This window comes from Gobio gobio, assembly GCF_949357685.1.
Source record: "Gobio gobio genome assembly, chromosome: 14".
Taxonomy (NCBI): Eukaryota; Metazoa; Chordata; class Actinopteri; order Cypriniformes; family Gobionidae; genus Gobio; species Gobio gobio.
Window position 1 is genome coordinate 5,074,999 of NC_137107.1, and position 13,224 is coordinate 5,088,222.

The window sequence follows — 13,224 nt, forward strand, 5'->3', positions numbered from 1 at the left end:
TCTCTGACTGAGTCATGTGATTGTGATTTCTCATGTCTGGTAATGATGATGCAAGATCGCTGTGGACATGTTAAGACCCCCGTTTTACACTTCTTATCTTGAGAAGGGCTGACCTCTACTGGACAAAAACAGGAGATTAGCAACAATTATCTCTAAAAGCCAAATTACAGCAGGTAAACATGACTTTAGAAAGACGGCAGCATCATTATTGTATTTCCACACAGAGATTGGTAGATCTATTAGTGAAATCTGTTGACTTTATCAATCTGTGTTGCATTATAATCCAACGGCGACCGCTCAAAAATGGGAAATAAGCACTTCTTGTGTCATTTTCCCCAAGTTTGACTGCCTGTAACTCAAGAAGTATTAAAGATATCTCAATATCCTTTTAGATTCTGGTTCTTAACACACTTTTCTTGTGGTTTCTCCATTTTAAAGGCCCTCGATGGTCCAATCCCAGAGATATTGAGATCTCAATGTGGCTCCATGAGTAATTTGGTAAAGTTTAGTGGTTAAAAAACTAAACGTGGGTCAATTTGCCCACAGCTGATACTTTATACAAACATAAAACGTAACTCTCTGAGTGTAATAAGTATTGTTTTTCTAAAGTTTGAATGCTTGTAACTCTAAAAGTATTCAAGCAACAATTATCCAAACCATGTTTCTGAAATGAGATCTGGAGCCAAATTAGAGGAGGTAAAAATGACTTTAGAAAGACGGCAGCATCATTATTGTATTTCCACACAGAGATTGGTAGATCTATTAGTGAAATCTGTTGACTTTATCAATCTGTGTTGCATTATAATCCAACGGTGACCGCTCAAAAATGGGAAATAAGCACTTCTTGTGTCAATTTCCCCAAGTTTGACTGCCTGTAACTCAAGAAGTATTAAAGATATCTCAATATCCTTTTAGATTCTGGTTCTTAACACACTTTTCTTGTGGTTTCTCCATTTTAAAGGCCCTCGATGGTTCAGTTCCAGAGATATTGAGATCTCAATGTGGCTCCGTGAGTCATTTGGTAAAGTTTAGTGGTTTAAAAACTAAACGTGGGTCACTTTGGAAACCGTAGATACTTTTTACAAACATAAAACATAACTCTCTGAGTGCCATAAGTATTGTTTTTCTAAAGTTTGAATGCTTTAAGCAACCTTGTCTCTGAAATGAGGGGTAAATTAAGCCTTAAATATGTATATAATCCATTAGGAAATCAAGTTACATTGCCTAATTTACTATATAAGACACACAAAGCTACACAAACTGGGGTCAGTACGATTAAAAAAATAACATAAAATTCAAATCTCTTATATTCGCCAAGGCTGCATTTTTTAAAATCAAAATATACAGTAAAAATCTTGAAATATTATTACAATTGAAAATAACTGTTTTATATGTGAATATATAGTAAAGTGTAATTTATATCCTGTGATCAAAGCTGAATTTATCATCATTACTCCAGTCTTCAGTGTCACATGACCCTTCACAAATCACTCTCATTTGAGGATTTGATGCTATTAATATTTTTTTGGAACCTGGGATACTTTTTTCAGGACTTATTTATCAATTTAACACATGCTTGCTGAATAAAAGTAATAATTTCTTTTTTAAAAAAAGCACAAACAAATGACTAACCGGAACCGCAAACGTTTGAACAGTAGTGTATATAGTTACAAAAAAAACTTAAATGAATGTTATTTTTTTTACTTTTTATTCATCAATGAATCCTGGAAAAAGTATCACAGGTTATAAAACATATTAATCAGCACAACCGTTTCCAACATTGATAATAAATCCTCATATTGAATGATTTCTGAAGGGTCATGTGACACTGAAGACTGGAGTAATGATGATTAATTCAGCTTTGATCACAGGATATAAATTACATTTTGAAGTATATTTGAATAGAAAACCATTATTTTAAATAGTAATAATATTTCACAATATTACTGTTTTTTCTATCAAATAAATGCAGCCTTGATGAGCAGAAGAGACCAGTCATTTGACTGGTACTGTATCAAAAGTTTGGAAACATTACTATTTTTTATCTGTACTTTATGTTTCATTAATTTAGGGCAATACATTCTTTCATTAAAGATCATGTGACCCTGGAGCTCAACAGCAGTCGTGCGTCTCACAGGTATATCTGTGGCAATAATACATCGTAAGGGTCAAAATTATACATTTTTCTTTCATGCCAAAAATCATTAGAATACTAAGATCATGTTCCATGAAGATATTTAGTAAATGTCCTACCGTAAATATGTATTATTAGTGGTGATATGCATTGCTAAGGGCTTCATTTGGACAACTTTAAAGGAGATTTTCTCAATATTTAGATGTTTTTACACCCTCAGATTCCAGATTTTCAAATAGTTCAGCTAAATATTGTCCTAACAAACCACACATCAATGGAAAGATTCATCAAATTGACCCATATGACTGGTTTTGTGGTCCAAGCTCACATTATTTCATACATCAACCAACGAAGAATCCAGTTTTCTGTCACAAACACACAAAGACAGTGAAAAGATGACAGGAAATCATAATTAGGTAGTTTATTTGTTCTAAAAAAGCGATAGGACCAATCCGAAACACGATATCATATTTAAATATCTTCATTTGAAGCCATATTTACAGATGTGCAGGGGTGGGTGAAATAATTAACCCATTAATGAGGAAAGGAAACGTCACCTTTACCAGTCAGAAACATAAATACGTCAAATAGAGGCACTTTTTCACCCAGTGAGGTTTTCTAAAGTAACACTGAGTGTTCTTCTGCATATGGTGGCTCTCCTGCGGTCAGGAGGTCGAGTGTTGAGGTGTAAAGCCACTCCATCATACAGTACGAGACCGTTCATGCAACCGGACAGGCTCTGTGTGTCCGTAGTTAAAAACACAGGCCTCTGAGCCAGGCTAAACGCCACACAAAGATGCTACGGGATCCTGGGCTTGTCCTTCCTCCGGTTAACCCCAGACTGACGCTGGTGGTTTTTGCGTGTGGTGTTGATCTGAGGCACTTGTGGAGCAGAGGAAGGCTTCGGACGTCACACGTTTAGGATCTCAAACTCCTCCTCCGACTCGAAAAGCTTGTCTGGGGACTCGATGAACTCTAGAAGAAGAATGACGTTCAGGTTATGAGACACAAATTCACTTTCCCACAGTTATCCAGCATGTTGAAATATCGAACGCCCTGTTCACAGCTGATCGGATCACGAGTAGATGAGGGAGACACATTCACACCCGGTGTTTAAATACGTCTCTTTTGTTGGTCAAAATGGCCATTTTCATCTGAGATTTGGAGCCAAAATTACAGCAGGTAAACATGACTTTAGAAAGACGGCAGCATCGTTATTGTATTTTCACACAGAGATTGGTAGATCTATTAGTGAAATCTGTTGACTTTATCAATCTGTGTTGCATTATAATCCAACGGCGACCGCTCAAAAATGGGAAATAAGCACTTATTGTGTCATTTTCCCCAAGTTTGACTGCCTGTAACTCAAGAAGTATTAAAGATATCTCAATATCCTTTTAGATTCTGGTTCTTAACACACTTTTCTTGTGGTTTCTCCATTTTAAAGGCCCTTGATGGTCCAATCCCAGAGATATTGAGATCTCAATATGGCTCCGTGAGTCATTTGGTAAAGTTCAGTGGCTTAAAAACCAAACGTGGGTCAATTTGCCCACAGCTGATACTTTATACAAACATAAAACGTAACTCTCTGAGTTTCATAAGTATTGTTTTTCTAAAGTTTAAAAGCTTGTTGTAACTCTTGAGCGTATTAAAGCAACAATTATCCAAACCATGTTTCTGAAATGAGATTTGGAGCCAAATTACACAAGGTAAAAATGACTTTAGAAAGACGGCAGCATCATTATTGTATTTTCACACAGAGATTGGTAGATCTATTAGTGAAATCTGTTGACTTTATCAATCTGTGTTGCATTATAATCCAACGGCGACCGTTCAAAAATGGGAAATAAGCACTTCTTGTGTCATTTTCTCCAAGTTTGACTGCCTGTAACTCAAGAAGTATTAAAGATATCTCAATATCCTTTTAGATTCTGGTTCTTAACACACGTTTCTTGTGGTTCCTCCATTTTAAAGGCCCTCGATGGTTCAGTTCCAGAGATATTAAGATCTCAATGTGGCTCCATGAGTAATTTGGTCAATTTGCAGTGGTCAAAAACCAAATGTGGGCCATTTTGCACACAGCTGATACTTTTTATATTTAAAGAGGAATATCTGAAGAACAAATAGTGTTGGAACTAGAAATGAATCTGTGTTTTTCTATCAGCTCAACTGCAGAGAACACGCCTCTCTGAGTGCCATAAGTATTCCTTTTCCAAAGTTTGCATGCTTTCAACTCTAAAAGTATTCAAGATATCTCAATATCCTCCTAGATTCTCATTCTTAATTAACTTTTCTTTTGTAATCTTCATTTTTAAGGACCTATATGGTTCAGTGCCATAGATACAGGGACCCCAACCTGACTCCATGTCTAAATTGTTGAATTTTACCTATTTTTAATGGTCAAAAACCAAATCTAGGCAATTTAATAAACAGCTGATACTTACTGTGTTTAAAGAAGAACATTTGAAGAACAAATAATACTGAAAATAGAGATGTATCTTGTTTCCCTCTATCAAACCAATTTCATAGAACATAACCTAAAAAGTGCCAAATTTTCTTTATTTTATTAAGGCCCTGTATGGGTCAATTCTAGAGATATTGGGATGTCAATGTGATAACGTGTAGTTACGATTCTGCGTATTTGAACTCTTGCTAGCTTCAGAAGCTGTTAAACTCAACAAAATCACATCTTCCAAATCTCCCCAAAACTGATTCAAATATAGTTTCTTATAAATACACATTTTATAAAAGCAAGTTAATGTGTCTCAACCATTTTCAGTGGATCTTTGGTACTTCGAGGTTTATCGATAATTTTATGCGATTGTGTATAAGGGAAACAAACAAGATACATTTCTAGTTTAAACAATATTTATTCTAACGATATTCATCTTTAAATGCAGCTGTGTGCAAAGTGACCCAGGTTTGGTTTTTGACCACTGAACTTTACCAAATTACTCATGGAGCCATATTGAGATCTCAATATCTCTGGGATTGGACCATCGAGGGCCTTTAAAATAGAGAAACCACAAGAAAAGTGTGTTAAGAACCAGAATCTAAAAGGATATTGAGATATCTTTAATACTTCTTGAGTTACAGGCAGTCAAACTTGGGGAAATTGACACAAGAAGTGCTTATTTCCCATTTTTGAACGGTCACCGTTGGATTATAATGCAACACAGATTGATAAAGTCAACAGATTTCACTAATAGATCTACCAATCTCTGTGTGAAAATACAATAATGATGCTGCCGTCTTTCTAAAGTCATTTTTACCTCCTCTAATTTGGCTCCAAATCTCATTTCAGAAACATGGTTTGGATAATTGTTGCTTGAATACTTTTAGAGTTACAAGCATTCAAACTTTAGAAAAACAATACTTATGACACTCAGAGAGTTACGTTTTATGTTTGTAAAAAGTATCAGCTGTGGGCAAAGTGACCCACGTTTAGTTTTTGACCACTGAACTTTACCAAATGACTCACGGAGCCATATTGAGATCTCAATATCTCTGGGATTGGACCATCGAGGGCCTTTAAAATGGAGAAACCACAAGAAAAGTGTGTTAAGAACCAGAATCTAAAAGGATATTGAGATATCTTTAATACTTCTTGAGTTACAGGCAGTCAAACTTGGGGAAAATGACACAAGAAGTGCTTATTTCCCATTTTTGAGCGGTCGCCGTTGGATTATAATGCAACACAGATTGATAAAGTCAACAGATTTCACTAATAGATCTACCAATCTCTGTGTGAAAATAAAACAATGATGCTGCCGTCTTTCTAAAGTCATGTTTACCTCCTGTAATTTGGCTCCAGATCTCAGGTGAAAATCGCCATTTTGACCGACTCAACAAAACTCAGTCAATACACATCTGTGATATTTAATATTGTGGCTTTCATCATTATATATGTTTGTCTTTCTACAGATAAAATATTAACAAAATAACAAATTTGATCTGGGGACGTTTCAGAAATGTACACCTGTATTTAACGTCGTCCACTTGTGATCCGATCGACCCAAACACATCTCAACAGCAGGTGTTAAAGGGTTAGTTCACCCAAAAATGACAATTCTGTCATTAATTTCTCACCCTCATGTCGTTGGACACCCGTCAGACCTCCGTTCATCTTCAGACACAAATGAAGATATTTTAGTGTAAAGCTGATGCTGAGAAAGGCTTCAGATAGGCCTCCATTGGCATTCAGTACATTTACACTCACAAGACCCATAAAAGGCACTAAAAACGTCGTTACAAAGTCCATCTCACCACAGTGACTCTACAATAATTTTACGATGCGATGACAATAGTTTTTGTGCGCAAAAAAAAATCAAAATAACACCTTTATCCAGCTTGTTCTTGTCTTCCGTGTGTGTCTCCACGACGCATGCGTGAGAATATGACGCAGATCCGGCGTTCGGACAGATGACCAGAAGAGATTTGTTTACAAGCAGAGGAAGACGTATCTAAGCTGTTGAATTCTACATTGATCGTGCTTTAGGTCTCGGTGTAGTGCTCAAAATGGGGCTAAAGTGTGCATTTCATGGATTCCCGAACGCCGGATCTGCTCATATTCTCACGCATGCGTCGTGGAGACACACACGGGAGACAAGAACAAGTTGGATAAAGGCGTTATTTAGATTTTTTTTTGCGCACAAAAACTATTGTCGTCGCATCGTAAAATTATTGTAGAGTCACTGTGGTGAGATGGACTTTGTAACGATGTTTTTAGTGCCTTTTATGGGTCTTGTGAGTGTGAATGTACTGAATGCCAATGGAGGCCTATCTGAAGCCTTTCTCAGCATCAGCTTTACACTAAAATATCTTCATTTGTGTCTGAAGATGAACGGAGGTCTGACGGGTGTCCAACCACATGAGGGTGAGAAATTAATGACAGAATTTTCATTTTTGGGTGAACTAACCCTTTAATGTCTGGAAGTGAGGATCGGACACATTACCTGCTCCTGTGGTCTGCACATCTGGCTTTGTGGGCGGAACAAACGGCGGCCAATGAGAGGGATGTTTCTCCACCAGCTCGAACATACGCAGGTTTCTGTTCTTCAGGAGCTCCTTTAAAGCAGAGAGGAATAATGAGAGCCCGTGGAAACCATAAAGCAAGCCAGCAGATGTGGAGCCAGTCTTACCTGCTGAACCAGATCACACCAGCTGTCGAAGTCCTCCTCACTCTTACAGAAGAAACCCTGGGGACAGACACTCACGGTTACTGGCCAATGAGAGCAAAGCCTACACACACTCCGCCATCTGTAACCCAGAACGCTTGGCTCATTGGCTCAGTTATTGGTCTGGAAGTGTTCTCAGCTTTGAATGTGTTTCACAGGCTCTAGATTGAGGGACGTGGGCTGAGGGTAAATGCTTTAATTCATTGCTTTATATCCAACGGTATTATCTTAAAATGCACATTTAAAACAAAATCAAAATCAATCCGATTTTCAACGTTTCAATGCAAAAAAACATAAAAACACGTTGGTGGGGCAAATGTGATCTAGACGAGATTTTGTTTTTAAATATTACTATTTAGTTATTTCAGTTTTAGCATTAGTTTTGATTTATTTCCAGTAAGTCTTTTTTTTTTTTTATTGTATTTTAAATCTGATCTGATCTGCCAGGTTTGCACCTTTAATATCACAATCTGATCAACTCATAATGTAAAAACTGCATATAATGCACAACACATTACTGTTGTTATCAAATGTTCATACTAGAATAATTTTTGTCTTGAGATCATGATGTAATAAAACATTTTACATTATGAGAAATGCATTACATTATAAACTCACCAAAAATGTCATTTTCATAATTGTAAAAGTTTTTAAAACAAAAAAAAATGTGTGTGTGAGTGTGTGCGCGTGTGTGTGTGCGTGTGTAGGTGTACGTGAGTGTGTGGATGTGTTTGTTAGTGTGTGCGCGTGTGTATGCGAGTGTGTGTGTGCGTGTGTAGGTGTAAGTGAGTGTGTGGGTGTGTTTGAGAGTGTGTGCGCGTGTGTATGCGAGTGTGTGTGTGCGTGTGTAGGTGTAAGTGAGTGTGTGGGTGTGTTTGAGAGTGTGTGCGCGTGTGTATGCGAGTGTGTGTGTGTGTAGGTGTAAGTGAGTGTGTGGATGTGTTTGTTAGTGTGTGCGCGTGTGTATGCGAGTGTGTGTGTGTGTGTGTATGCAAGTGTGTGTGTGCGTGTGTAGGTGTAAGTGAGTGTGTGGGTGTGTTTGAGAGTGTGTGCGCGTGTGTATGCGAGTGTGTGTGTGTGTAGGTGTAAGTGAGTGTGTGGATGTGTTTGTTAGTGTGTGCGCGTGTGTATGCGAGTGTGTGTGTGTGTGTATGCGAGTGTGTGTGTGCGTGTGTAGGTGTAAGTGAGTGTGTGGGTGTGTTTGAGAGTGTGTGCGCGTGTGTATGCGAGTGTGTGTGTGTGTGTGGGTGTAAGTGTGTGTGTGTGTGCGCGTGCAAGTGTGTGTGCGAGTGTTCGAGTGTGGGTGTAAGTGTGTGAGTGTGCGTGAGTGTGTGCGTGTGTGTGAGAGCATGTGCTTGTGTGCGTGCGAGTGTGTGTGTGTGTGCATGCGTTGCATTTCGCAGGTAATTTAAGACTGGATTTAGATTTTTTTTAAATGTACTGTTAAGGGAATACTAATATTTTTTACGTTTTAAAAGCTATTAAAATTATGAAAACATGGCAATGTGAGTTTATAATGTATAATGTAAAAATTGTTACATTATGTGCCCAAGACATGATTACATTTTGAGAAAATGATTACATTATGAACATTTGATTATTTTATGATCGTCTCCTTGTGATCTGATCCTCCAAACACATCTCAACTCCAGGTGTTTTCCAAGCCCACAGAAGCTGAAGCAGAGAGAGGGCTGTGGGCTGTGGGCTCTGGGCTGTGGGCTGTGGGCTCTGGGCTGTGGGCTGTGGGCTCTGGGCTGTGGGCTCTGGGCTGTGGGCTCTGGGCTGTGGGCTGTGGGCTGTGGGCTGTGGGCTCTGGGCTGTGGGCTCTGGGCTGTGGGCTGTGGGCTGTGGGCTCTGGGCTGTGGGCTCTGGGCTGTGGGCTGTGGGCTGTGGGCTGTGGGCTGTGGGCTGTGGGCTGTGGGCTGTGGGCTGTGGGCTGTGGGCTCTGGGCTGTGGGCTGTGGGCTCTGGGCTGTGGGCTCTGGGCTGTGGGCTCTGGGCTGTGGGCTGTGGGCTGTGGGCTGTGGGCTCTGGGCTGTGGGCTCTGGGCTGTGGGCTGTGGGCTGTGGGCTCTGGGCTGTGGGCTCTGGGCTGTGGGCTGTGGGCTGTGGGCTGTGGGCTGTGGGCTGTGGGCTGTGGGCTGTGGGCTGTGGGCTGTGGGCTCTGGGCTCTGGGCTGTGGGCTGTGGGCTGTGGGCTGTGGGCTCTGGGCTGTGGGCTGTGGGCTGTGGGCTCTGGGCTGTGGGCTGTGGGCTCTGGGCTGTGGGCTGTGGGCTGTGGGCTGTGGGCTCTGGGCTGTGGGCTCTGGGCTCTGGGCTGTGGGCTGTGGGCTGTGGGCTCTGGGCTGTGGGCTGTGGGCTGTGGGCTGTGGGCTCTGGGCTGTGGGCTGTGGGCTGTGGGCTCTGGGCTGTGGGCTGTGGGCTCTGGGCTGTGGGCTGTGGGCTGTGGGCTCTGGGCTGTGGGCTCTGGGCTGTGGGCTCTGGGCTGTGGGCTCTGGGCTGTGGGCTGTGGGCTGTGGGCTGTGGGCTCTGGGCTGTGGGCTCTGGGCTCTGGGCTGTGGGCTCTGGGCTGTGGGCTCTGGGCTGTGGGCTGTGGGCTGTGGGCTCTGGGCTCTGGGCTGTGGGCTCTGGGCTGTGGGCTGTGGGCTGTGGGCTGTGGGCTGTGGGCTGTGGGCTCTGGGCTGTGGGCTGTGGGCTGTGGGCTGTGGGCTGTGGGCTCTGGGCTGTGGGCTGTGGGCTCTGGGCTGTGGGCTGTGGGCTGTGGGCTGTGGGCTCTGGGCTGTGGGCTCTGGGCTGTGGGCTGTGGGCTGTGGGCTCTGGGCTGTGGGCTGTGGGCTGTGGGCTGTGGGCTCTGGGCTGTGGGCTGTGGGCTGTGGGCTGTGGGCTGTGGGCTCTGGGCTGTGGGCTCTGGGCTGTGGGCTCTGGGCTGTGGGCTCTGGGCTCTGGGCTGTGGGCTGTGGGCTGTGGGCTCTGGGCTGTGGGCTCTGGGCTCTGGGCTCTGGGCTGTGGGCTGTGGGCTGTGGGCTCTGGGCTCTGGGCTCTGGGCTCTGGGCTGTGGGCTGTGGGCTGTGGGCTGTGGGCTGTGGGCTCTGGGCTGTGGGCTGTGGGCTGTGGGCTCTGGGCTCTGGGCTCTGGGCTGTGGGCTCTGGGCTGTGGGCTCTGGGCTGTGGGCTGTGGGCTGTGGGCTCTGGGCTGTGGGCTCTGGGCTGTGGGCTCTGGGCTCTGGGCTGTGGGCTGTGGGCTGTGGGCTCTGGGCTGTGGGCTGTGGGCTGTGGGCTGTGGGCTGTGGGCTCTGGGCTGTGGGCTGTGGGCTGTGGGCTCTGGGCTGTGGGCTGTGGGCTGTGGGCTGTGGGCTCTGGGCTGTGGGCTCTGGGCTGTGGGCTCTGGGCTGTGGGCTCTGGGCTGTGGGCTCTGGGCTGTGGGCTCTGGGCTGTGGGCTGTGGGCTGTGGGCTCTGGGCTGTGGGCTCTGGGCTGTGGGCTCTGGGCTGTGGGCTGTGGGCTCTGGGCTGTGGGCTCTGGGCTGTGGGCTGTGGGCTGTGGGCTCTGGGCTGTGGGCTCTGGGCTGTGGGCTGTGGGCTGTGGGCTGTGGGCTCTGGGCTGTGGGCTCTGGGCTGTGGGCTGTGGGCTCTGGGCTGTGGGCTCTGGGCTGTGGGCTCTGGGCTGTGGGCTGTGGGCTCTGGGCTCTGGGCTGTGGGCTCTGGGCTGTGGGCTGTGGGCTGTGGGCTGTGGGCTCTGGGCTGTGGGCTGTGGGCTCTGGGCTGTGGGCTGTGGGCTGTGGGCTGTGGGCTCTGGGCTCTGGGCTGTGGGCTGTGGGCTGTGGGCTCTGGGCTGTGGGCTCTGGGCTGTGGGCTCTGGGCTGTGGGCTCTGGGCTGTGGGCTGTGGGCTCTGGGCTGTGGGCTGTGGGCTGTGGGCTGTGGGCTGTGGGCTCTGGGCTGTGGGCTCTCTCACCAGGGCCACTGAAGGGTCCAGGCTGGTGATCTTCATGCGGTGAGGGGTCCTCTGGCAGTGATAGCTCTGGTCGTCCACAGCACTGCCTGATTCACAGTCCACGGCCTGCTGCGTAGTGTGAGGGTCCAGATAGATCAACTCGTCATCTGGAGAACAAATGATGATGCCTCTATGACACATTTACAGCAGAAAGCATCACTTGTTTGATTAATGCTCATAGGAATCATTGGGGAGAAGAGAAGTCATCCTCATACAAAACAGTAGGGATGTGCGATATATATCGTCTATGATTGTTGAAATCTGACATTATTGAGTATATCCCTCAGTTTACACAAACACACTTACACTGCGTGATTTACTCCATTAAAATGCATCTATAATGCCCTCAATATTCAAGATAAGGACCAAAAATACCTCTGTGTGTCTTTATAATTATATTATTTAATATAGTCAATATCACACGAAGAGTTTCGTCTTTTTCTCCAAATATCTGCATGATTACAAACGTGATATTGATTTTATACAACAGTTTAATAAACAAGAAGTTAATATTAAGTGACTTACATTTTAAACACAATATTGTCTGTTTTAGCTTTGTTTCGCTAACGAAAATAGTTCCAAACAAAGACACAGGATTGTTTTACATCACTGAGCAACACACAGCAGCGATTCCTTACTGAGTGAATGATTCAATGACTCGCTCATTAAGACAATCAAATGCTTCGTTCCTGAATGAATCAGCCGTTTGAATGAATTGGTTGAGCGAATGATTCAATGACTCGCTCATTAAGACAATCAAATGCTTCGTTCCTGAATGAATCAGCCGTTTGAATGAATTGGTTGAGCGAATGATTCAATGACTCGCTCATTTAGACAGTCAAATGCTTCGTTCCTGAATGAATCAGCTGTTTGAATGAATTGGTTGAGCGAATGATTCAATGACTCACTCATTAAGACAGTCAAATGCTTCGTTCCTGAATGAATCAGCCGTTTGAATGAATTGGTTGAGCGAATGATTCAATGACTCGCTCATTAAGACAATCAAATGCTTCGTTCCTGAATGAATCAGCCGTTTGAATGAATTGGTTGAGCGAATGATTCAATGACTCGCTCATTTAGACAGTCAAATGCTTCGTTCCTGAATGAATCAGCTGTTTGAATGAATCGGTTGAGCAAATGATTCAATGACTCGCTCATTAAGACAGTCAAATGCTTCGTTCCTGAATGAATCAGCTGTTTGAATGAATTGGTTGAGCGAATGATTCAATGACTCACTCATTAAGACAGTCAAATGCTTCGTTCCTGAATGAATCAGCCGTTTTGAATGAATTGGTTGAGCGAATGATTCAATGACTCGCTCATTAAGACAGTCAAATGCTTCGTTCCTGAATGAATCAGCCGTTTTGAATGAATTGGTTGAGCGAATGATTCAATGACTCGCTCATTAAGACAGTCAAATGCTTCGTTCCTGAATGAATCAGCCGTTTGAATGAATCGGTTGAGCGAATGATTCAATGACTCGCTCATTAAGACAGTCAAATGCTTCGTTCCTGAATGAATCAGCCGTTTGAATGAATTGGTTGAGCGAATGATTCAATGACTCGCTCATTAAGACAGTCAAATGCTTCGTTCCTGAATGAATCAGCCGTTTGAATGAATCGGTTGAGCGAATGATTCAATGACTCGCTCATTAAGACAGTCAAATGCTTCGTTCCTGAATGAATCAGCCGTTTGAATGAATTGGTTGAGTGAATGATTCAATGACTCGCTCATTAAGACAGTCAAATGCTTCGTTCCTGAATGAATCAGCCGTTTGAATGAATCGGTTGAGCGAATGATTCAATGACTCGCTCATTAAGACAGTCAAATGCTTCGTTCCTGAATGAATCAGCCGTTTGAATGAATTGGTTGAGCGAATGATTCAATGACTCGCTCATTAAGACAGTCAAATGCTTCGTTCCTGAAT

General features: G+C 43.6%; 1 protein-coding gene across 3 annotated transcripts in view; it reads right to left on the minus strand.

The window, feature by feature from the left end:
* Positions 1–1,702: 1,702 nt before the first annotated feature.
* Positions 1,703–13,224, minus strand: part of atg4a (autophagy related 4A, cysteine peptidase) — a 26,665-nt gene continuing 15,143 nt past the window's right edge. For 2 of the 3 annotated variants that reach the window (XM_079835112.1, XM_079835114.1), the window contains exons 10-13: positions 11,259–11,404; positions 7,276–7,332; positions 7,090–7,201; positions 1,713–3,109 (exon numbers count right to left, since the gene is read on the minus strand). In XM_079835112.1, coding sequence (XP_079691238.1) covers positions 3,045–3,109; positions 7,090–7,201; positions 7,276–7,332; positions 11,259–11,404 — 380 coding nt within the window. In that variant the 3' untranslated portion in view covers positions 1,713–3,044. Of the gene's footprint in view, positions 3,110–7,089; positions 7,202–7,275; positions 7,333–11,258; positions 11,405–13,224 lie in introns of all 3 variants that reach the window. The other variant, XM_079835113.1, reaches the window with a different exon arrangement.